This window comes from Piliocolobus tephrosceles, chromosome 6 (genome assembly GCF_002776525.5).
Source record: "Piliocolobus tephrosceles isolate RC106 chromosome 6, ASM277652v3, whole genome shotgun sequence".
NCBI lineage: Eukaryota > Metazoa > Chordata > Mammalia > Primates > Cercopithecidae > Piliocolobus > Piliocolobus tephrosceles.
In genome coordinates, this window is record NC_045439.1 from 126192146 (window position 1) to 126217396 (window position 25251).

Sequence of the window (25251 nt, forward strand, 5' to 3'; positions counted from 1 at the left end):
ATTAGAATGCAAGCCTAAGTTTGCAGGTTGGCAAGATTTCACAATAAAAAAGGATCTAGTAAAAGGAGCCCACATCTCTGATTGCCAGTCTAAAATTTGGCTACACTCAGAAGTAGCTTCACATATTGCTTAATAATGTAGATGTTTGGGGGAAGAAGTAGTGCAGTGCCGAATTTCACAAAAAGTAAGATTGTTAACATTAACAAGCTGAGATTTGAATTTCAAATATATGCCACACTTCATATAGTTTTAATGTTTCCAATTTATAAGTTCATCATATACTCTCTCCCTCTTGGTTTATCAAATATAAAATGGGAAACCAAATGTATCCCCATGTAATCTGTTAATGACAGGGAACATATGACAATTTTGAAAGAATAACTCTAGTTAAATACTATGTGGACTAATTATAGTTTCTTTAATTTTCATAGCTATATTATGAAAAAAGTAAATTGAAGAAATGGAAACTGCAAATTACACCAAGGTGACAGAATTTGTTCTCACTGGCCTATCCCAGACTCGGGAGGTCCAACTAGTCCTATTTGTTATATTTCTATCCTTCTATTTGTTCATCCTACCGGGAAATATCCTTATCATTTGCACCATCAGGCTTGACCCTCATCTGACTTCTCCTATGTATTTCCTGTTGGCTAATCTGGCCTTCCTTGATATTTGGTACTCTTCCATTACAGCCCCTAAAATGCTCATAGACTTCTTTGTGGAGAGGAAGATAATTTCCTTTGGTGGATGCATTGCACAGCTGTTCTTCTTACACTTTGTTGGGGCTTCAGAGATGTTCTTGCTCACAGTGATGGCCTTTGACCGCTATGCTGCTATTTGCCGACCCCTCCACTATGCTACCATCATGAATCGACGTCTCTGCTGTATCCTGGTGGCTCTCTCCTGGATGGGGGGCTTCATTCATTCTATAATACAGGTGGCTCTCATTGTTCGACTTCCTTTCTGTGGGCCCAATGAGTTAGACAGTTACTTCTGTGACATCACACAGGTTGTCCGGATTGCCTGTGCCAACACCTTCCCAGAGGAGTTAGTGATGATCTGTAGCAGTGGTCTGATCTCTGTGGTGTGTTTCATTGCTCTGTTAATGTCCTATGCCGTCCTTCTGGCCATGCTCAAGAAACATTCAGGCTCAGGTGAGAATACCAACAGGGCCATGTCCACCTGCTATTCCCACATTACTATTGTGGTGCTAATGTTTGGGCCATCCATCTACATTTATGCTCGCCCATTTGACTCTTTTTCCCTAGATAAAGTGGTATCTGTGTTTCATACTGTGATATTCCCTTTACTTAATCCCATTATTTACACACTGAGAAACAAGGAAGTAAAGGCAGCCATGAGGAAGTTGGTCACCAAATATATTTTGTGTAAAGAGAAGTGAAAGATAAATGATACATTTTATAGTCCTCCTGAGGATCATTGTCCTAAAGCAGGAAGTATTTGCAGTAATAACGCTGCCTTCACTTCCTCCTTTCATTTGTGTTCTTTAAATTTTACTATAATTTTTCTCTATTAATTCTTCTTTATATTGAAAAAATAGAGGCATTAAGATGAAAATAAATTTACTCACACCCACCCTGAAATTCCCGGCAGATCATTATTAGAATTTGAGATAAAATAATAATCTGCTAAAGTACATTTTAACTAATTGTTTATTGAGTAACTATTCTGCAGAGGCTCTGACTTTGAGGAGAATGTGTTGAGAAAAATAAATAAGACATGGAGACATGTCCATTAAAAATATGAAGTAAATGGCAAGCATATGAATGTAGTTAGCTTCAAGTTAGCAAATAAATATTGTTTTCATGTTTCAGTGTTGGCTCAGTGGAATGGTATCTAGTAAACATCTTGCTGGGTCTGGAAAAACAGATTATTTGTCCTTTATCTTCTCTTGTTTCCAGAGTTGATGGAAAATGAGGATTCATTTATAAAGGTATTTCAGTTTATATTTCAGGTGGTGTCCACTCAACAGTTTGGAGACAGAACTCAAAATTTTATCACATTATGAAAACAATTTTTATGAATTCAAAGCAGAGTGTAATTTGGCTGATACATGAGATTCATGTCATTCCAGATGAAGCCTCCAGGAAACTAGCAATTTTTAAAGCCAGTCCCTACTTACATCCTTCAGAGTGAAAGTAGGCTTGGGGAGAAAGCTTCTAGGTTGACTGGGATTAGTAGATATCTAGCCGTGTAATTTTTTTTCTAAACTATCATCTCGTTTGCCACTTTTGTATGTTTTCCATGATTGCTAATTCTGCCCCCCATGTTAAATTGGTAGGGTGCTGCTTTTGTTCGCACTTAATTCAGAGTTCTTTCCCATTGAGAGATTAGATGTATAGGTTCCCATGATCCCTTAGAAAATTATTAGGGATTGATTTCCTATTCTCAGGCACTAAAAACTCAGTTACTCTCCAAGTTTCAGAATGTAAAAGGTAGATTAGAACATTTGATTTTATAGGTTTTGTTGTTTTACTTAAATTTATTAGTTTTTAATTTCAAAACTAGAGAATCTTTTCATTGAAGGGCAAGAATGCATTGGGTGTATTAAGCTTTAGTCTTCATTTTGAATTTGATAATGCAATATGAACTAAATTTTTTTTTTTTTTACTTTTTCTCTCTCTTTTCTTTTTACTTATTTTATTATTATTATTGTACTTTAAGTTCTAGGGTACATGTGCATAACGTGCAGGTTTGTTACATGTGTATACTTGTGCCATGTTGGTGTGCTGCACCCATCAACTCGTCAGCAACCATCAACTCGTCATTCACATCAGGTATAACTCCCAATACTATCCCCCCCCCCCACCAATAAGCCCCCGTGTGTGATGTTCCCCTTCCCGAGTCCAAGTGATCTCATTGTTCAGTTCCCACCTATGAGTGAGAACATGCAGTGTTTGGTTTTCTGTTCTTGCAATGGTTTGCTGAGAATGATGGTTTCCATCTGCATCCATGTCCCCACAAAGGACACGAACTCATCCTTTTTTATGGCTGCATAGTATTCCATGGTGTATACGTACCACATTTTCTTAATCCAGTCTGTCACTGATGGACATTTGGGTTGATTCCAAGTCTTTGCTGTTGTGAATAGTGCCACAATAAACATACGTGTGCATGTGTCTTTATAGCAGCATGATTTATAATCCTTTGGGTATATACCCAGTAATGGGATGGCTGGGTCATATGGTACTTCTAGTTCTAGATCCTATAGAAAAAGAGGGAATCCTCCCTAACTCATTTTATGAGGCCAACATCATCCTGATACCAAAGCCTGGCAGAGACACAACAAAAAAAGAGAATTTTAGACCAATATCCCTGATGAACATTGATGCAAAAATCCTCAATAAAATACTGGCAAACCAGATCCAGCAGCACATCAAAAAGCTTATCCACCATGATCAAGTGGGCTTCATCCCTGGGATGCAAGGCTGGTTCAACATATGCAAATCAATAAACGTAATCCAGCATATAAACAGAACCAAAGACAGAAACCACATGATTATCTCAATAGATGCAGAAAAGGCCTTTGACAAAATTCAACAGCCCTTCATGCTAAAAATGCTCAATAAATTCAGTACTGATGGAACGTATCTCAAAATAATAGCTATTTATGACAGACCTACAGCCAATATCATACTGAATGGGCAAAAACTGGAAAAATTCTCTTTGAAAATTGGCACAAGACAGGGATGCCCTCTCTCACCACTCCTATTCAACATAGTGTTGGAAGTTCTGGCTAGGGCAATCAGGCAAGAGAAAGAAAGGGATGTAAAGGACCTCTTCAAGGAGAACTACAAACCACTGCTCAGTGAAATCAAAGAGGACACAAACAAATGGAAGAACATACCATGCTCATGGATAGGAAGAATCAATATCGTGAAAATGGCCATACTGCTCAAGTTAATTTATAGATTCAATGCCATCCCCATCAAGCTACCAATGAGTTTCTTCACAGAATTGGAAAAAACTGCTTTAAAGTTCATATGGAACAAAAAAGAGCCCGCATTGCCAAGACAATCCTAAGTCAAAAGAACAAAGCTGGAGGCATCACGCTACCTGACTTCAAACTATACTACAAGGCTACAGTAACCAAAACAGCATGGTACTGGTACCAAAACAGAGATATAGACCAATGGAACAGAACAGAGCCCTCAGAAATAATACCACACATCTACAGCCATCTGATCTTTGACAAACCTGAGAAAAACAAGAAATGGGGAAAGATTCCCTATTTAATAAATGGTGCTGGGAAAATTGGCTAGCCATAAGTAGAAAGCTGAAACGATCCTTTCCTTACTCCTTATGTGAAAATTAATTCAAGATAGATTAGAGACTTAAATGTTAGACCTAATACCATAAAAAACCCTAGAAGAAAATCTAGGTAATACCATTCAGGACATAGGCATGGGCAAGGACTTCATGTCTAAAATGCCAAAAGCAATGGCAACAAAAGCCAAAATTGACAAATGGGATCTAATTAAACTAAAGAGCTTCTGCACAGCAAAAGAAAGTACCATCAGAGTGAACAGGCAACCTACAGAATGGAAGAAAATTTTTGCAATCTACTCATCTGACAAAGGGCTAATATCCAGAACCTACAAAGAACTCAAACAAATTTACAAGAAAAAAACAAACAACCCCATCAGAAAGTGGGCAAAGGATATGAACAGACATTTCTCAAAAGAAGACATTCATACAGCCAACAGACACATGAAAAAATGCTCATCATCACTGGCCATCAGAGAAATGCAAATCAAAACCACAATGAGATACCATCTCACACCAGTTAGAATGGCAATCATTAAAAAGTCAGGAAACAACAGGTGCTGGAGAGGATGTGGAGAAATAGGAACACTTTTACACTGTTGGTGGGATTGTAAACTAGTTCAACCATTATGGAAAACAATATGGACTAAATTTTAAGTGAATTAGATCCTTGTCAACATTAGGAATGAATATATGAAAATAAATAACTATTCCTAGACTTACTATTTATTTACAGAGATTTTATTTATTAATTGAGGAGGTAATTTGTACCAGACCCAGTATACCTCGGATGCATAGGATGGAATGGTGGCACACAAAGCTTGTTTTCTGCTTTGGGAATTTTTCCTTATGGTGACCTTCTTCCATCTTCAATGCTACCTTACTTCTCTTCTAGGAACTGAAAGGCACGGACTGACATTATGAGTCCTGATTTTGAGTTGACTTCTCATCACCTGGAAGTGAATAAAACAGTAGACTGCTCTAATGTTTTGTAACATAGCACAAAATTATGAGGTACAAAAGATATATATATATATATATATATACACACATACACAATAAAATGATGTTATGTTTCTAAATCTTGTATCATCTTATTATATCCTTATATCCTTTCTCTGTATTTGATCTAGCCAGACTTCTATTCCTTTTGTCACTCATCTTTCATCAAATTAGGACTGATGTTCTTGGGAAAGGTGAGAGGTGACAACATGCTGGCAGCCCTTGCTGGCTCTCAGCACCTCCTTGGCCTGGGCATCCACTCTAGCTGCGCTTGAGGAGCCCTTCAGCCTGCAGCTGCACTGTGGGAGCCCCTCTCTGGGCTGACCGAGGCCACAGCTGGCTCCCTCTGCTTGTGGGGAGGTGTAGAGGGAGAGGCGCCCATGGGAACCAAGGCTGCAAGGCGCTCGCCAGCCAGGGTGAGTTCCGAGCAGGCACAGCCTCCGCGGCTCACACACTTGGAGCAGCTGGGCCGGGTTCCAGGCCTTGAGGGGCTTAGCACCTGGGCCAGCAGCTACAGAGGGTGTGTGGGGTACCCCAGCAGTGCTGGCCAGCCAGCGCTGTGCTCAAATTCTTGCCGGGCCTCAGCTGCCTCCCAGGGCTCAGGACCCGCAGCCCGCCATGCCTGAGCCTCCCCTCTGCCATGGGCTCTTGCAGGGCCAGAGCCTCCCCAACGGGCGCTGCCCCCTGCCCCACAGCACCCGGTACCACCAACCACCCAAGGGCTGAGGAGTGCGGGCTGAGGGCACACAGTGCGGGACTGGCAGGCAGCTCCAACTGCCGCCCTGGTGCGGGATCCACAAGGTGAAGCCAGCTGGGCTCCTGGGTCTAGTGGGGACTTGGAGAGCCTTTATGTCTACCTGAGGGATTGTGAATGCACCGATCGGCACTCTGTGTCTAGCAAAAGGATTGTAAACACACCAATCAGTACTCTGTGTCTAGCTCAAGGTTTGTAAATACACCAATCAGTACTCTGTATCTAGCTAACCTAGTGGGGACTTGGAGAACTTTTCTGTCTAGCACTGTGTCTAGCTCAGGGATTGTAAATGCACCAATCAACACTCTGTCAAAAGGGACCAATCAGCTCTCTGTAAAACGGACCAACCAGCTCTCTGTGAAATGGACCAATCAGCTCTCTGCAAAATGGACCAATCACCAGGATGTGGGTGGGGTTAGATAAGGGAACAAAAGCAGGCTGCCAAGTCAGCAGTGGCAGCCAACTAAGATTCTCTTACACAGTGTGGAAACTTTGTTCTTTTGGTCTTTACAATAAATCTTGCTGCTGTTCACTCTTTGGGTCCACGTGCCCTTAATGAGCTGTAACACTCACCTTGAAGGTCTGCAACTTCACTCCTGAAGCCAACAAGACCACGCACCCACGAGAAGGAAGACACTGTGGACACATCTGAACATCTGAAGGAACAAACTCCGGACACACCATCTCTAAGAACTGTAACCCTCACTGCTAGGGTCCACGGCTTTATTCTTGAAGTCAGTGAGACCAAGAACTCGCAAATTCCAGACACGAAGGGACCACTGATTTGATATGCTCTTCAAACACCAGCACACTGTACTATAGAAGGATATTTACTGAAAACATTGAAGCTAGTAATACAAAGGAAAAAGTCATAAAAATAGTGTGATAACTAATTGCTTACTTAGGAATATTATCTGAAATTAGAAACTAATATCAATGAAGAAAAGGGGGAACATTTGGCAAACTCTTGGAATAACTGAGCCGGATTCACGGAGGACAAAATTATCAGAGAACAAATTTCAGTCAAACATGTGACTAGGAGAAAAGGTTGGGTATATATACACACACACACACACACACATATATATATATAATTATACAGTAGTCTTCTTTTATCCATAGGAGAGATGTTCCAAGAGATCTGTGGATGCCTGAAACCATGGATAGTACCAAACCCTTTATATACCATGTTTTTCCTATACATACATGCCTATGATAAAATTTAATTTATAAATTAGGCACAGTAACAGATTTATAACTAATAAAATAGAACAATTATAACAATATGCCGGCATTACTACTCTTGCATTTTGGAGCCATTATTAAATAGAAAAAGGATTACTTGAACAGAAGCACTGTGATGCTGTGTCTAACTGATAACCAAGGTGGCTACTAAGTGACTAAAGTGCAGGAAAGGGGTTCAGTTTCAGTTTTCTACATATGTCTAGCCAGTTTTTACAACACCATTTATTAAATAGGGAATCCTTTTGCCATTCCTTGTTTTTGTCAGGCTTGTTAAAATTCAGATGGTTGTAGATGTGTGACGTCATTTCTAAGGCCTCTTTTCCGTTTCATTGGTCTATATATCTGTTTTGGTACCAGTACCATGCTGTTTTGGTTACTGTGGCCTTGTAGTATAGTTTGAAGTCAGGTAGTGTGATGCCTCCAGCTTTGTTGTTTTTGCTTAGGATTGTCTTGGCTATACAGGCTCTGTTTTGGTTCCATATGAAATTTAAAGTACTTTTTTCTAATTCTGTGAAGAAAGTCAATGGTAGGTTGATGGGTATAGCATTGAATCTATGACTTACTTTGGGCAGTATGGCCATTTTCATGATATTGATTCTTCCTATCCATGAGCATGGAATGTTTTTCTATTTGTTTGTGTTCTCTCTTTTTTCCTTGAGCAGTGGTTTGTAATTCTCCTTGAAGAGGTCATTCATATCCCTCGTTAGTTGTATTCCTAGGTATTTTATTCTCTTTAAAGAAATTGTGAATGGGAGTTCACTCATGATTTGGCTGTTTGTCTATTAATGGTGTATAGGAATGTTTGTAACTTTTGCACATTGATTTTGTATCCCGAGACTTTGCTGAAGTTGCTTATCAACTTAAGGAGATTTTGGGCTAAGATGATGGGGTTTTCTAAATAATAATCATGTCATCTGTAAACTTTGACAATTTACCTCCCTCTCTTCCTATTTGAATACCTTTATTTCTTTCCCTTCCCTGATTGCCCTGGCCAGAACTTCCATTACTGTGTTGAATAAGAGTGGTAAGAAAGAGAATCATTGTCTTGTGCTGGTTTTCAAAGAGAATGCTTCCAGCTTTCACCCATTAGATATGATATTGGTTGTGGGTGTGTCATAAATAGCTGTTATTTTGAGATAAATTCCATCAATACCTAGTTTATTGAGAGTTTTTAGCATGAAGGGGTGAATTTTATTGAAGGTCTTTCTGCATCTATTGAGATAATCATGTGGTGTTTGTCATTGGTTCTATTTATGTGATGGATTATCTTTACCGATTGGGTTTGTTGAACCAGCCTTGCATTCAGGGATGAAGCCAACTTGATTGTGGTGGATAAGCTTTTTGATGTGCTGCTGGATTCGGTTTGCCAGTATTTTATTGAGGATTTTTGCATCGATGTTCATCAGGGATATTGGCCAGAAATTTTCCTTTATGTGTGTGTGTGTCTCTTCCAGTTTTGGTATCAGGATGTGCTGGTCTAGTAAAATGAGTTAGGAAGGAGTTCCTTTCTCTACTGTTGGGAATAGTTTCAGAAGGAATGGTACCAGCTCCTCTTTGTACCTCTGGTAGAATTTGACTGTAAATCTGTCTGGTCCTGAACTGTTTTTGGTTGGTAGGCTATTAATTACTGCTTCAATTTCAGAACTTGTTATTTGTCTATTCAAGGATTCAGCTTCTTCTTGGTTCAGTCTTGGGAGGGTGTATATACAGGGATTTGTCCATTTCTTGTAGATTTTCTAGTTTATTTGTGTAGAGGTGTTTGTAGTATTCTCTGATGGTAGTTTGTATTTCTGTAGGATCAGTGGTGATATCCCCTTTATCATTTTTTATTGTGTCTATTCGATTCTTCTCTCTTTTCTTCTTTATTAGTCTGGCTAGTGGTCTATTTATTTGTTAATGTTTTCAAAAACCCAGCTCCTGGATTCACTGATTTTTTGAAGGGTTTTTTTGTGTCGCTATCTCCTTCAGTTCTGCTCTGATCTTAGTTATTTCTTGTCTTCTGCTAGCTTTTGAATTTATCTGCTCTTCCTTCTCTAGTTCTTTTAATTGTAATGTCAGGGTGTCAATTTTAGATCTTTCCTGCTTTAAGCTGTTGGCATTTAGTGCTATAAATTTTCCTCTAAACACTGCATTAGCTGTGTCCCAGAGATTCTGGTACATTGTATCTTTGTTGTCATTGGTTTCAAAGAACTTATTTATTTCTGCCTAAATTTTGTTATTTACCCAGTAGTCATTCAGGAGCAGGTTATTCAGTTTCCATGTAGTTTTGTGGTTTTGAGTGAGTTTCTTAATCCTGAGTTCTAATTTGATTGCACTGTGGTCTGAGAGACTATTTGTTATGATTTCTGTTCTTTTGCATTTGCTGAGGACTGTTTTACTTCCAATTATGTGGTCAATTTTATAATAAGTGTGACGTGGTGCTGAGAAGAATGTATATTCTATTGATTTGGAGTGGGGAGTTTTGTAGAAGTCTATTAGGTTCACTTTGTCCAGAGCTAAGTTCAAGTCCTGAATATCCTTGTTAATTTTCTGTCTCATTGATCTGTCTGTCTAATATTGACAGTGAGGTGTTAAAGTCTCCCACTATTATTGTGTGGGAATGTAAGTCTCTTTGCATGTCTCTAAGGACTTGCTTTATGAATATAGATGCTTCTGTAGTAGGTGCACATGTATTTTGGATAGTTAGCTTTTCTTGTTGCATTGAACCCTTTACCATTATGTAATGCTCTTCTTTGTCTTTTTTAATCTTTGTTGGTTTAAAGCCTGTTTTATCAGAGACTAGGATTGCAACCCCTGCTTTTTTTTTGGCTTTCAATTTGCTTGGTAAATCTTCCACCATGCCTTCATTTTGAGCCTATGTGTCTTTGCATGTGAGATGGGTCTCCTGAATACAGCACACCAATGGGTCTTGAGTCACTATCCAATTTGTCAGTCTGTGTATTCTAATTGGGGACTTAACCCATTTACATTTAACGTTAACATTGTTATGTGTGAATTTGATCCTGTCATTATGATGTTAGCTGGTGATTTTGCCCATTAGTTGATACAGTTTCTTCATAGTGTCGATGGTGTTTACAATTTGGTATGTTTTTGCAGTGGCTGGTACCAGTTTTTCTTTCCATATTTAGTGCTTCCTTCTAGAGCTCTTGTAAGGTAGGGCTGGTGGTGACAAAAATCTCTTAGCATTTTCTTATCTGTAAAGGATTTTATTTCTCCTTTGCTTATGAAGCTTAGTTTGGCTGGATATTAAATTCTGGTTTGAAAATTCTTTTCTTTAAGAATGGTGAATGTTGGTCCCCACTTCTTTCTGGTTTGTAGGGTTTCTGCAGAGAGATCCACTGTTAGTCTGATGGGCTTCCCCTTGTGGGTAATTACTTGACCTTTCTTTCTGGCTGTTCTTAACATTTTTTCCTTCATTTCAACCTTGGTGAATCTGATGATTATGTGTCTTGAGGTTGTTCTTTCGAGGAGTGTCTTTATGGTGGTCTCTGTATTTCCTGAATTTGAATGTTGGCCTGTCTTGCTAGGGTAGGGAAGTTCCCCCGGATAATATCCTGAAGAGTGTTTTTTGACTTGGTTCCATTCTTCCTGTCACTTTCAGGTACATCAATCAAACGTAGGTTTGGTCTTTTCACATAGTCCCATATTTCTTGGAGGATTTGTTCATTCCTTTTCAATCTTTTTTCTCCAATCTTGTCTTCATGCTTTATTTCATTAAGTTGATCTTCAAGCTCTAATATCCTTTCTTTTGCTCAATCGATTTGGCTATTAGTACTTGTGTGTGCTTCATGAAGTTCTCGTGCTGTGTTTTTCAGCTCCATCAGGTTATTTATGTTCTTTTCTAAAGTGGTTATTCTAGTTATCAATTGCTCTAACCTTTTTCAAGGTTCTTAGCTTCCTTGTGTTGTGTTAGAACATGCTCTTTTAGCTCAGAGGTGTTTGCTACTACCCATCTTTGGAAGCCTACTTCTATCAACTCGTCAAACTCATTCTCCGTCTGGTTTTGTTCCCTTGCTGGCAGGAAGTTGTGATCCTTTGGAGGAGAAGAAGTGTTCTGGTTTTTTGAAATTTTCAGCCTTTTTGCTCTGGTTTTTCCTCATCTTTGTGGACTTATCTAACTTTGTTCTTTTATGTTGGTGACCTTCAGATGGGGTTTTTGGGTGGATGTCCTTTTTGTTGATGTTGATGCTACTTCTTTCTGTTTGTTAGTTTTCCTTCTAACAGTCAGGACCCTCAGCTGCAGATGTGCTGGAGCTTGCTGGAGGTCCACTCCAGACCCTTTTTGCCTAAGTATCATCAGTAGCTGCTGCAGAACAGCAAAGATTACTGCCTGTTCCTTCTTCTGGAAGCTTTGTCCCAGAGGGGCACCAGCCAGATGCCAGCTGGAGCTCTCCTGTATGAGGTGTCTGTCAACCCCTGCTGGGAGGTGTCTTCCAGTCAGGAGGCACAGACATCAGGGAGCCACTTGAGGAGGCAGTCTGTCCCTTAGCAGAGTTCAAGTGCTTTGCTGGGAGATCTGCTGCTCTCTTCAGAGCCAGCAGGTAGGAACATTTAAGTCTGCTGAAGCTGTGCCTACAACCGCCCTTTCCCCCACGTGCTCTGTCCCAGGGAGATGGGAGTTTTATCTATAAGCACCTGACTGGGGATGCTGCCTTTCTTTCCGAGATACCCTGCCCAGCGGGGAGGAATCTAGAGAAGCAGTCTGGCTATAGCTGCTTTGCTGGGTTATGATGGGCTCTGCCCAGTTCAAACTTCCTGGTGGCTTTATTTACACTGTGAAGGGAAAAGTGCCTACTCAAGCCTCAGTAGTGGCAGATCCCCCTACCCCCACCAAGCTCGAGTGTCCCAGGTCGACTTCAGAGTGCTGTGCTGGCAGTGAGAATTTCAAGCCAGTGGATCTTAGCTTGCTGGGCTCCATGGGGATGGCTTCCCCGAGATAGACCACTTGAATCCCCGGCTTCAGCCCTGTTTCCAGGGGAGTGAATAGTTCTGTCTTGCTGGCATTCCAGGTGCCACTGGGGTATGAAAAAAACTCCTGCATCTACCTCAGTGTCTGCCCAAATGGCTGCCTAGTTTTGTGCTTGATACCCAGGGCCCTGGTGTTGTAGGCACCCGAGGGAATCTCCTGGTCTGCAGGTTGGAAAACCTTGGGAAAAGCTTAGTATCTGGGTTGGAATGCACTGTTCTTCTCAGCACAGTCTCTCATGGCTTCCCTTGGCCAGGGGAGGGAGTTCCCTGAACCCTTCCACTTCCCAGGTGAGGTGATGCCCCCCACACTGCTTTGGCTCACCCTCAGTGGGCTGCAGTCACTGTCTAACCAGTCCCAGTAAGATGAGCTGGGTACCTCAGTTGGAAATGCAGAAGTCACCCACCTTCTGCATTGGTCTTGCTGGGAGCTGCAGACTGGAGTTGCTCTTATTTGGCCATCTTGCCAGCCACCCTCTACAGTTTGGTGAAGACTTTAATTGAAAAATTTGACCGGGCGCGGTGGCTCAAGCCTGTAATCCCAGCACTTTGGGAGGCCGAGACGGGTGGATCACGAGGTCAGGAGATCGAGACCATCCTGGCTAACACAGTGAAACCCCGTCTCTACTAAAAAATACAAAAAACGAGCCGGGCGAGGTGGCAGGCGCCTGTAGTCCCAGCTACTCAGGAGGCTGAGGCAGGAGAATGGTGTAAACCCGGGAGGCGGAGCTTGCAGTGAGCTGAGATCCGGCCACTGCACTCCAGCCTGGGCGACAGAGCGAGACTCCGTCTCAAAAAAAAAAAAAAAAAAAAAAAAGAAAAATTTGAGTCTGTATATACACACACACACACACACACGTATTTTTTGCCTCATCCTACCCCAGCTTGTTTTTGTGGTACAAAGCAATAATCTCTCATCATTTATTTAATATTTTTCTCCTTTTGAATTTTAATTATAACATGTAAATTTACTTCTCTCAAACTTCTATTTACTTCTGTACTAATAAATATGCTTCTGAATAGGGTTCTGTCTTTTTCACAATAGGATTTTTGTTTTAGAACTAGAAAGTAAGTCATCTTGGTATTATGTAGCACATTTTAAAAAATTTAGTTCTTGCAAAGCTCTGGTATTTTTCTTTGCCTTATTTAGTTGATAACTAATATAGTTTGCCTAATAACTCCCTTTGGAAGCATTCAGTGGGTCATGGTAGTCTCAAATCTCAAAAGCACTTTCTCCATTACAATAGAGAGATTTTAAAATCTAAGGTTCCTCATGTGGCAACCAACATTTATGAACAATGGCAGAATTGGTTAGTCTTACTTGGAGAGGGGGGATGGCTACTTTGTGAGAGTAACATAAGATCCCTGAAGGCTTAAATTTCTGGAGCTCTTCATATATATATAAGAAACAAGAAGAAAGGGACAATAGAAAAAATATTGCAACTATTTTACTTGTTTACCTGATATCTTAGATTGCAGTTGAATAGACAGGTCAGAGTAAAAGCAGGAATAGCCACAGGCTAAGGTCTAAATTCAGCAGTGGGGCACTATGTATTCTCTCTCCTAATAGATCTCCATCTGCATTTAATGCTTGGGATTACTTTACTGGTGAACAAAACTTTTAATTCTATTATAATTTTCCATAGACTGAGAGAATCGACGTGTTAAAAACCAAAGATCCTACAAGTGACTGATGTGTATCATTTTCCTTATTAAACATGGAAGAAAAGGGAGGAAGATGCAGAAATGGCAAGCTAAAAGCTCCAGAGAAAAACTTAACAGATTTTATGATTTTGCAGAAGATAAGTCCTTGACCTCTTCATTTTCACATTCAGCAGGTATGAAAGTTTCTACTGTTGCATATGGTTCTATCATTCATTCACAGAATTTTGACAGAAAGTTGTAGAACTGAAAAAAGTTTGATATACAAACCACTAGCTGCATTGGCAATTTTATGTTACTGACCCTCCACAATTTGTCTCTATTAACTATTCAGATTTATGCAACTACCATTATCCCAGGGGTTACTCAAAGACATTGACAGGAGATCTAGCAGCATTCTGTCCATTCAATATAACTACTTTTAACATCTAAATATTTTCAGGATTAACTTTGGTTGAAGCATAGTTGAATGAATTCCTCATTTGATCCTCATCATCACCTCATTTGGTCATCATGTTACCCACATCGAACCCAAAGAGTCAATACATTAATCTATTTGCTAGATGAAAACTCAGGCTTCTGAAAGCTAAGTAACTTTCCAAGAATCACACACTAAGTTAATTGCTAAGTCAAGGCATGAGAGTCAGAGACTTGATTCCCAAACCAGGGATCCTTTTATGTTATTACATTGCCTAAAAAGCTGACATTCAAATGGAATTTAGAGGTCATTTAATCTGGCCATCTCATTTGATTGATGAATAAATTTTCTGGCTAAGAATCTATACATTTGTTTAGTGCTTTATGTACTCATCATCAGCATCAGAATAAATTAAATTTTCTGTTATGTTCTCAGCTTGATTCATACTTTTTAGAAAATGCAAAACTTATTATTTCATACTTAAATAATTCACTAACCTTGTGTAGTTAGTAAGTTATTACTAACTACTACTATTACATCCCTAGTTTTGAAATTTTTATTCAATATATTTATTTCATTAGGATGCTACTAATGAAATTAACTTTTTTTTTAAAAAGAATTATCTCATTTTTATCAGTTTCACTTACAAGCAATATATATGTGCATATATGTATATATATACACACACACATATATATGTATATATGAAGTAATTGATAAGTGACTCAGAGTTGGCCAATTGCAAGAATACCACTTAACAGTAAATGGTTATTACTGAAGAGTGAATTATACATTTTCATTTTGTAGACTTAATATTTAAAATGGAAGACGGCAGGAAGCACACACATTTCTCAGTCTTGTTAGGAAAGAAAATGACAATGAGATTTTCTGTTTTGTTTTGTTTTGTTTTTAGATGTATTAGCAAGACAGGCGTGGGGTAGAATGGAGTAGCCATGAACATAGAGGAAAAGGGGAGAGAGTGAAAACATTTTGGAGTGAAAAAACATAGATACATTTAAGGGAGAAGAAAGAAAAAATAATAAAGCACAATATTTAAAGAGAATAAAATAAATGAAGCCAGAAAGACACAGAGAGGGGAAAAAGAGCAGGCAACACATTAACAGGGAAAAGAAATCACAACCAGTAAAAAAAAAAAGAAAATGAACTGCTTATTGATGAATAAAGAAAGAGAGAAAAAGGAAAATAAGAAAGGAGGTGGAGTTAAGCACACAGGATCTCTAAACACCTGGCTCCAGGAGCCCATCTGACCACAGTTCGGACTCCAGGCATGCACACACAGAGTTGCCTGGAGATGTTTCTGTGTCTCCAGCCTGCAAATGCGGTGAACCCTTCTCCTTCATCTTCCCTATTTCTGTAGTGTGTCATCATGGCCAGAAACGGATGAATCTGTGAATTAGTTGAAATGGCAAGAAGGATTAGAGATAGTGAGGAGGGTATGGTACAGACTTTTGACAGAACTTTCTCTACTAATTTGGCTAAAATAAAACACTTTACTCTGATGATGCCATCATTTATGGATTTTTTTTTTTTTTTGGAAGACACTTATTTTATTTTGCTTAGAGGAATGCTCATCTGATTAGTCTCTGTGTCTATTCCAACCACCATTTAGAGAAGGTAGAACTGATTCAAAGATGGAAATGGGACAGGGCAGAAAGTTGATCAAGATGTCAAGTAGTACAGAATCCCATCTGTTAAGAAACAGTAGAAAAATAACAGTGAGGCTGGGACACACGCAGAATGGAAGAGTTTATAACCTTCAATTTCAAAGTCTTTCAGAAATCCTCAAAAGTCTCTGGTATATTGTTAAATGCTAACACATCAAGAAATACTTCATTCTATGTGAGTATGTGGGATGCATAAAACATACGAATAAGTACAGTTGATCCCAGAAAAACATGGATTTGAACCACATGGGTCCACTTATACGTGGATTTTCTTCCACCTCTGCCACACCTGAGACAACAAAACGAACTCTTCTTCTTCCTTCTCCTCCTCAGTCACTCAGTGGGAAGATGACAAGGATAAGAATTTTATGATGATCCACTTCCACTTAGTGAACACTATTTATATCTTCCTTTCCTTATGATTTTGTTATATTTTATTTTCTGTAGCTTATTTTATTGAAGGAATATAGTATATAATACATAAAACATAAAAATATTTGTTATTCAACTGTTTATGTTACCAGCAAAGCTTCTGATCAACAGTAATCATTAGAAGTTAAGTTTTTAGGGAGTCAAGGTATATGCTAATTTTTTATTGCACAGGGGTTCTGTCCCTTTAACTCCTGCATTGTTCAAGTGTCGACTGTAGAAGGGGCTCTTGATTTAAGGAAATATTTATATAGGCAGATAGTAGAATAAATGTTGAGACAAATGGCTGGCAAAGGGGGGAAAGGTTAAGACATTGAGCAGAAAAGCTCATTTGAAGGACCTACAAAATATTTTTTCCTATTACAATTAGTGTGTGTCTGTATGTATTTGTGTGCATATGTGTGTGTTCATGTGGTATTTGCATATGTATATATGATGATGTGTTAAAGGATGACTTTCATAAATTCCACCTGTGGCTGTAAGTAACATCCAGAAATGTCTGTATTAACCATTCTATTCTGCTCTAGGGATACATAAATCAGATAGTTTTAATGCTTCTTAAAATACGTACCTTAAGATGACACTCTATATATGCACTGTCTTTTGGTGTTTGCTTGTTTGTTTGATTTGCTATTTCTCTCTTCTTTCTTCCCTCATACTCTATCTTCTAGACTTTCTTTTCTAGGTACTGTCACAGTAGCATTTTCTGTCAAAGATTTTCCCTTCCTTCTGCACCCCATGTGCTAGAGCACTTATTTATTTATTTATTTATTTATTTATTTATTTATTTATTTATTTATTTATTTATTTTGAGATGGAGTCTCGCTCTGCCACCCAGGCTGGAGTGCAGTGGCTCGATCTCAGCTCACTGCAAGCTCTGCCTCCTGGGTTCACACCATTCTCCTGCCTCAGCCTCCTCAGTAGCTGGGACTACAGGTGCCCGCCACCATGCCCAGCTAATTTTTTTGTATTTTTTTAGTAGAGAGGGGGTTTCACCGTGTTAGCCAGTATGGTCTCGATCTCCTGACCTCGTGATCTACCCACCTTGGCCTCCCAAAGTACTGGGATTACAGGCATGAGCCACTGCGCCCTGCCGCTGGAGCGCTTATTTAAAACAAATACACTGCTTAGTTAAATCACATGAAGAATATCCTTTCATATTATAGTTTGTATTTTGTTGTAGGCTAGCAATTTTCAAACTTAAAAAATTTATTCCCATAAGACATTTTTTGACTATATAAGCTTAAATGTATGCATATTTATTTATAAAGTATATATAAACCATTGTACTAATATGTTATCCGTTATAAATATTAAACAGTGAATTTAGAAAAGAATGAAATATTGTGATATGTATAAAATGTTTTACATCTACTAAATATAGATAAATTACTATGCTCTTCCTATACTTTGGTGGATTATCATGTGCACCTTCTGGAATGAGTATACACCATGAAACAATCTGAATTTTAAATATGAATTTTCTTCACAATGCACATTGTTTTTATTTAAAGAAGGTTGAACTTACAAATCAAAGCAATATGGGACTGATTTTAGATTAGCAATATTATTTTTAGTTATTCAAATGCAAGAAAAGAACATTCATTCATTAAAGCTGTGATTAAAAAATTCTTTATCTATTTAAACTGAATAGTATACACTTGCCTTATCCTACTACTTATCAAGCAGAGCAAAAAATAAAACTCAGTCTAAACTTAAGTAATATAACCACAGGAGCTTTTGTTTTCTCATCTTTGAAATGGAAGAATAAGACTACAGTATCTTTATGGCTACTTACAGTGTATCTATGCTATGATTTTATGAGTTGAGATAATGACATTTTGAAGTTTTGTATTTGCAAATTTTATATTGTAGCATATTGTTTGTTAAAAGGCTCTGTCTTGGGTGTCATACTGGGAACAGAGAAAGAAATGTGTTGAGTTTATTAGTATTTGAAGCTCAAAAAGTGCTAAATTAGCTGCATGCAGGTGTGGAGTGGCCACAAGAGTGGTGCTCAAACAGAGTTATGGCTGGAGCACTATGTCTGTGTTAGGTCAAAAGTGGAGCTACAGCTTGGGATTCTGGTGAACAGTCTGGGAAAAGAGTATACAAGGATATCAGACCAGAAGGAGTATAATAAGAAGTACATTAGATGATTAGTCAGAGGGCAAGGAAGAGAGTTACCAGCTAGGAACTGGAAATTACACAGGAATTGAGGGAAGAAAATGTCTAGGGAAATTTTGGGGTGGTGTGGACAAGGAGAAAAAGGGTCTAATCCCAAGAAAAGAGCTAAGCCTCAAGCACAGTATAACCACAAAAACTCAAAGACCTTCAGATTCGAAGTTAGGTTGTGTTTCCATTAGGAAACTTGAATGATTTAAGAATGTAGGAATCCCAGCATGGAGGATGCAGGAATCCCAGAGTGGAGGATGCAGGAATCCTAGTGTGGAGGATGCAGGAATCCCAGCTTGGAGGATGCCAGACTCCTGACATGGAAAATGATTCTGTAGAAGCACGTGGTTGAATGGGAATAAAACTGTAGCTTTGAGAACTGTATTTTGTTGTCACTTTAAATTTGGAGAAATTAAGGTAATAGAGTTTACGCAGAATAAGAGAGGGATGGGAAGTGTTGTTTTTAGCTGAAGTACTGTATGTGCCAAATATTTTTTAGCAATAGAACTAGTATCTATTTGGAAGACACAGAGACATAGTAATAACAATTAATTCTGCTTGTTAATGTACTGCAGGCCAGGGAAATGGAAAGCGAGAACAGAACAGTGATAACAGAATTCATCCTCCTTGGTCTGACCCAGTCTCAAGATATTCAGCTCCTGGTCTTTGTGCTAGTTTTAATTTTCTACTTCATCATCCTCCCTGGAAATTTTCTCATTATTTTCACCATAAGGTCAGATCCTGGCCTCACAGCCCCCCTCTATTTCTTTCTGGGCAACTTGGCCTTCCTGGATGCATCCTACTCCTTCATTGTGGCTCCCAGGATGTTGGTGGACTTCCTCTCTGAGAAGAAGGTAATCTCCTACCGAGGCTGCATCACTCAGCTCTTTTTCTTACACTTCCTTGGAGGCGGGGAGGGATTACTCCTTGTTGTGATGGCCTTTGACCGCTACATCGCCATCTGCCGGCCTCTGCACTATTCAACTGTCATGAACCCTAGAGCCTGCTATGCAATGTTGTTGGCTCTGTGGCTTGGGGGTTTTGTCCACTCCATTATCCAGGTGGCCCTCATCCTCCGCTTGCCTTTTTGTGGCCCAAATCAGCTGGACAACTTTTTCTGTGATGTCCCACAGGTCATCAAGCTAGCCTGCACCGACACGTTTGTGGTGGAGCTTCTGATGGTCTTCAACAGTGGCCTGATGACACTTCTGTGCTTTCTGGGGCTTCTGGCCTCCTATGCAGTCATTCTTTGTCGCATACGAGGGTCTTCTTCTGAGGCGAAAAACAAGGCCATGTCCACATGCACCACCCATATCATTGTTATATTCTTCATGTTTGGACCTGGCATCTTCATCTACACGCGCCCCTTCAGGGCTTTCCCAGCTGACAAGGTGGTTTCTCTCTTCCATACAGTGATTTTTCCTTTGTTGAATCCTGTCATTTACACCCTTCGCAACCAGGAAGTGAAAGCTTCCATGAAAAAGGTGTTTAATAAGCACATAGCCTGAAAAAGGGGGCGGGGGGAGAATAAAAATAGAGTGTAGCATTTTTTCTGAAATTGATTTATTTCCAAGCACTGCAATCATTGAATATCTCCCATTTGTCAGGACTATTCTAGGATCTGAAGAAAGAAATTAACGAGGCAGATAAGGTCTATCTGCTCTCCAAGAGATATAGTAAAAATAGTAAAAACTAGTAAAAATAGATCACCATTAAGGTAGAAAATAAACAGCATAGTTTCAGGAAGAGATATTGCTCTGTAAAAACTAAAAAGAAAAGTGAAATGATAAATTGTGACTCTGGATTGGAAGTAACAAATTTGTGTTTAACAATCAAAAAAGGCCTTGAGGAGCTGACATTTTGGATCATATCTAGATAAACTGAAGAAGCCAAACATGCAAACATTTGGGGCTATAGATAGAGGGCACAGGTAGTGTAAAAACTCAAAGATGATGAAGAACTTGGTATATTTGAGGAATACGATTAAGTCCATGTTACCTGGAATATAGTAATTTAATGAGAAAATGATTAGGCTTAAAGTTGGAGATAATGGTAGTGTCAAAAACATATGGTCTACATAGTAAATATGAGTTTTAATTTTATTACAATAAGAAGCCATTCTGTGGCTTTAAGCAAAAGAGTGATTCCTCTACTGAAAGTTTGTAAACGACTTAGGGCTGTAAACTCAAGATTCTATGCAGATATCAAAGAGTTTAAAAATATCATTAAGAGGAGAATATTATATTTGTAAGTGCACTTTGAAAGATATTAAACTACCAATTTTTCTTCCATAAATAAGCAGAGAGTGGCAAAAGAAAGCTGGTTACTTTTATTGAAAAAGGTCACAAAAACATTTTACTTTTTTTTTCTAGAGCTTCATTATTAATCCTAGCAAATTTTTATGACTTTTAGCTGTATGTTTGACCTTATTGCCAATGGATTTCACTCTAAGTTTAATAATGATAGTCCTTTGGTAGACCAATCAGGATTTTGTGTCAGAGAGAAGAAACCATTCTAGCTATTTTAAACAAAACATTATTTAATATCGAGAGTTAGGTGTTCTCAAAATCTCTGGAAAGTCTAAAAGAGCAGACTATAGGCTGGACATCCAGAGACGCCTTACAGACTAACACAGGTGACCTATGTTGTCAGGGAAGTTGTTCTTGCTATACAATCTTAGCCATCTGTTGTCTGAAAAACACTACAACTTTAGCCATGTGCCTGGGATCAAGTTAATGATCCAGAATCACTCTGGACCTATCAAATCGCCCCTAGTACAACAGAAGCCTCTCCTACTACCTCCCTGCCTAACTAGCTTACTACAAATTCAAATCTCATATGAGTACATTTAATGGGCAGCATCAAAAAAATCTGGAACCCCAAATGCAAGGGGGTCTAAAATTGAGTTTTAAAGTATTTTATTTTTGATAATAACCAAGTTTATACTTATGAATATAAATTATGTACATGGTAAAAATATTCAGACTATAGAAAAAGTGGTCTGAATCTTCAAATAATCCTTCTCCATTCTCACTCTGTTTCTGTTGCTTCCTGTTTTACTGAGACAGGTAGCAGGTGAGAATTCCTTAATCTCCCATCACTACCACTATACAACCTGCATCTGTGATTAAGTTTCCTGTAACTTCTCCTGAGACTGGGTGACCTGCTCCTGCTCCTACAGAAGTAAACCCTTCCGCCTGTGCACCAGATTCCATCCCCTCCTCTCTACTAAAGGCAATTACTCTAGTAACTCTCCTTTCTCTCATCTATAACATGAACTTTGTCCTCCCTATTGGGTGTAACCTTTAGCATGTAACCACATTTCTTCCCTCCTAAATAAAACCTTCTTGCCACCTTTTTCCCTCTCCATGTCACTTCATGAGTCTTAGTGCCTCCACATGAATTTTAGGATTTTTGAAAATTTCTTTAAAAAATGATGTTGGGATTTTCACAGAGATTGCATTGAATCTATAGATTGCTTCCGGCAGTGTGGATATTTTAACAATATTAATTGTTCTATTCCATTAACGTAGAAAGTCTTTCCATTTATTTGCATCTGCTTTAATTTCTTTCATCAATGTTTTATAGTTTAAGTGTACAAGTCTTTCACCTCCTTGGTTAAGTTTACTCCTAAATATTTTATATTTTGGTTCTAATGGAAATGAGATAAATTTCTTAATTTCCATTTTAGATAGTTCTTTGTTATTATACAGAAATTGAAATGATTTATTTCTTTGGTAGATTTTTAAATTTATAAATATTTAATTGACAAAGATCAAATATATTCAAGGTATATGAAATGATAATTTGATACACATATACATTGTATAATGATTACCACAATCAAATTACCACATTAATCACCATCCATGTTGTACATTAGTTACCCAGAATGTGTTTATCTTATGGCTGAAAATTTGTACCCTTTGACCAACATATTCCCGTTTTCTCTCACTTCAAAACCCCTGACAACCACTGTTCTACTCTCTCCTTCTATGAGCTTTTTTTTTTTTTTTTTCAGATTCTACATGTAAGTGAGATCATATAGTATCTGTCTTTCTGTGTCTGGCTTATTTCACCTACCGTAATGTCTATTAGGTTTATCTATGTTGCTGCAAATGAACAAAACTTCCTTCTGTGTCTGAATGACAGTCTATCACATATATGTACCACAATTTTTATACTCATTCATCAGTTGATGTACACTTGGGCTGTTTCCATATTTTGGCTATTGTGAATAATGCAGCAGTGAACATAGCAGTAGAGTTATCTTTTAGAGATACTGATTTCATTTCCTTTGGGTATATATCTAGATGTGAGATTGCTGGAACATATGGAAGTTTTATTTTATTTTTTTGAAGAACTTCTATATTGTTTTCCATAATACCTGTGCCAATTTACATTCCCATCAATAGTGTAAAAGAGTTCCCTTTTCTCCACATCCTCACTAACACTTGTTATCATGTATATTCTCATAATAGCCATTCCAGTAGGTATGAGGTGATGTCTCATTGTGGTTTTAATTTGCATTTTCCCAGTGGATAATGATGTTGAGCACATTTTCATATACATGTTGGCTATTTCTATGTCTGTTTTGGGAATATGTCTGTTAAATTCTTTGCCAGTTGTAAAAATCAGGTTGTTTGTTGTTTTGCTGTTGACTTGTGTACTTCCTAGTATGAATATTAACCCCTTATCATACATATGGTTTACTAACATTTTCTCCCATTCAGTAGGTTGCCTTTTAATTTGGTTAATTGTTTCTTTTGTGGTGCAGTGGATTTGAGTTTGATATAGTCCCATTTGTTTATTTTTTTTGTTGCCAGTGCTTTTGTGGTCATATCCAAAAAGTGATAGCCAAGACTATTGTCAGGGAGTTTTTGCCTTATGTTTTCTTCTGGTAATTTTCAGTTTCAGGTTTTACATTTAAATCTTCAATTTATTTCCAGTTAGTTTTAGTATACGTTATAAGACTTCAGTTTCTTTCTTTTGCATGTGGATATTTAGCTTTTCCAACACCATTTATTAAATAGACTTTTCTTTTTCCATTGTGTATTATTGACACCCTTGTCAAATCTTAGTTGGCTGTATATATGTGAATTTATTTTTGGGGTTCCCTACTCTGTTCCATTGCTATGTGTCATGTTTTTATGGCACCACACTGTTTTATTTTTTTATTTTTATTTTTTATTTTATTTTATTTTTATTATACTTTAAGTTCTAGGGTACATGTGCACAACGTGCAGGTTTGTTACATATGTATACATGTGCCATGTTGGTGTGCTGCACCCATCAACTCGTCAGCACCCATCAATTCATCATTTATATCAGGTATAACTCCCCAATGCAATCCCTCCCCCCTCCCCCCTCCCCATGATAGGCCCCATTGTGTGATGTTCCCGAGTCCAAGTGAGCTCATAGTTCAGTTCCCACCTATGAGTGACAACATGCGGTGTTTGGTTTTCTCTTCTTGTGATAGTTTGTTAAGAATGATGGTTTCCAGCTGCATCCATGTCCCTACAAAGGACGCAAACTCATCCTTTTTTATGGCTGCATAGTATTCCATGGTGTATATGTGCCACATTTTCTTAATCCAGTCTGTCACTGATGGACATTTGGGTTGATTCCAAGTCTTTGCTATTGTGAATAGTGCCACAATAAACATACGTGTGCATGTGTCTTTGTAGTAGCATAATTTATAATCCTATGGGTATATACCCAGTAGTGGGATGGCTGGGTCATATGGTACATCTAGTTCTAGATCCTTGAGGAATCGCCATACTGTTTTCCATAATGGTTGAACTAGTTTACAATCCCACCAACAGTGTAAAAGTGTTCCTATTTCTCCACATCCTCTCCAACACCTGTTGTTTCCTGATTTTTTAATGATTGCCATTCTAACTGGTGTGAGATGGTATCCCATTGTGGTTTTGATGTGCATTTCTCTGATGGCGAGTGATGATGAGCATTTTTTCATGTGTCTGTTGGCTGTATGAATGTCTTCTTTTGAGAAATGTCTGTTCATATCCTTTCCCCACTTTTTGATGGGGTTGTTTGTTTTTTTCTTGTAAATTTGTTTGAGTTCTTTGTAGATTCTGGAAATTAGCCCTTTGTCAGATGAATAGATTGCCAAAATTTTCTCCCATTCTGTAGGTTGCCTGTTCACTCTGATGGTAGTTTCTTTTGCTGTGCAGAAGCTCTTTAGTTTAATGAGATCCCATTTGTCAATTTTTGCTTTTGCTGCCGTTGCTTTTGGTGTTTTAGACATGAAGTCCTTGCCCATGCCTATGTCCTGAATGGTATTACCTAGGTTTTCTTCTAGGGTTTTTATGGTATTTGGTCTAACATTTAAGTCTCTAATCCATCTTGAATTAATCTTCGTATAAGGAGTAAGGAAAGGATCCAGTTTCAGCTTTCTACTTATGGCTAGCCAATTTTCCCAGCACCATTTATTAAATAGGGAATCCTTTCCCCATTTCTTGTTTGTCTCAGGTTTGTCAAAGATCAGATGGCTGTAGATGTGTGGTATTATTTCTGAGGACTCTGTTCTGTTCCATTGGTCTATATCTCTGTTTTGGTACCAGTACCATGCTGTTTTGGTTACTGTAGCCTTGTAGTATAGTTTGAAGTCA

At 38.5% G+C, this 25251-nt stretch overlaps 2 protein-coding genes across 2 annotated transcripts; both read left to right on the forward strand.

The window, feature by feature from the left end:
* The first annotated feature begins 373 nt into the window (after nt 1-373).
* On the forward strand, nt 374-1489 carry LOC111522566 (olfactory receptor 4M1). The gene has a single exon (XM_023186665.1). It carries the CDS (start codon nt 461-463, stop codon nt 1400-1402), a length of 942 nt encoding a protein of 313 aa, XP_023042433.1. The 5' UTR covers nt 374-460; the 3' UTR covers nt 1403-1489.
* Nucleotides 1490-19200: 17711 nt separating this feature from the next.
* LOC111522539 (olfactory receptor 4N2) lies at nt 19201-21998 on the forward strand. Its single transcript, XM_023186636.2, has one exon. The coding sequence runs from the start codon at nt 19204-19206 to the stop codon at nt 20125-20127; it is 924 nt and encodes a 307-aa protein (XP_023042404.1). The 5' UTR covers nt 19201-19203; the 3' UTR covers nt 20128-21998.
* Nucleotides 21999-25251: the final 3253 nt, after the last annotated feature.

Coding starts and splice junctions, on each gene's coding strand:
- LOC111522566 (XM_023186665.1), top strand. CDS start 461: ATGGAAACTGCAAATTACACCAAGGTGACAGAATTTGTTCTCACTGGC.
- LOC111522539 (XM_023186636.2), top strand. CDS start 19,204: ATGGAAAGCGAGAACAGAACAGTGATAACAGAATTCATCCTCCTTGGT.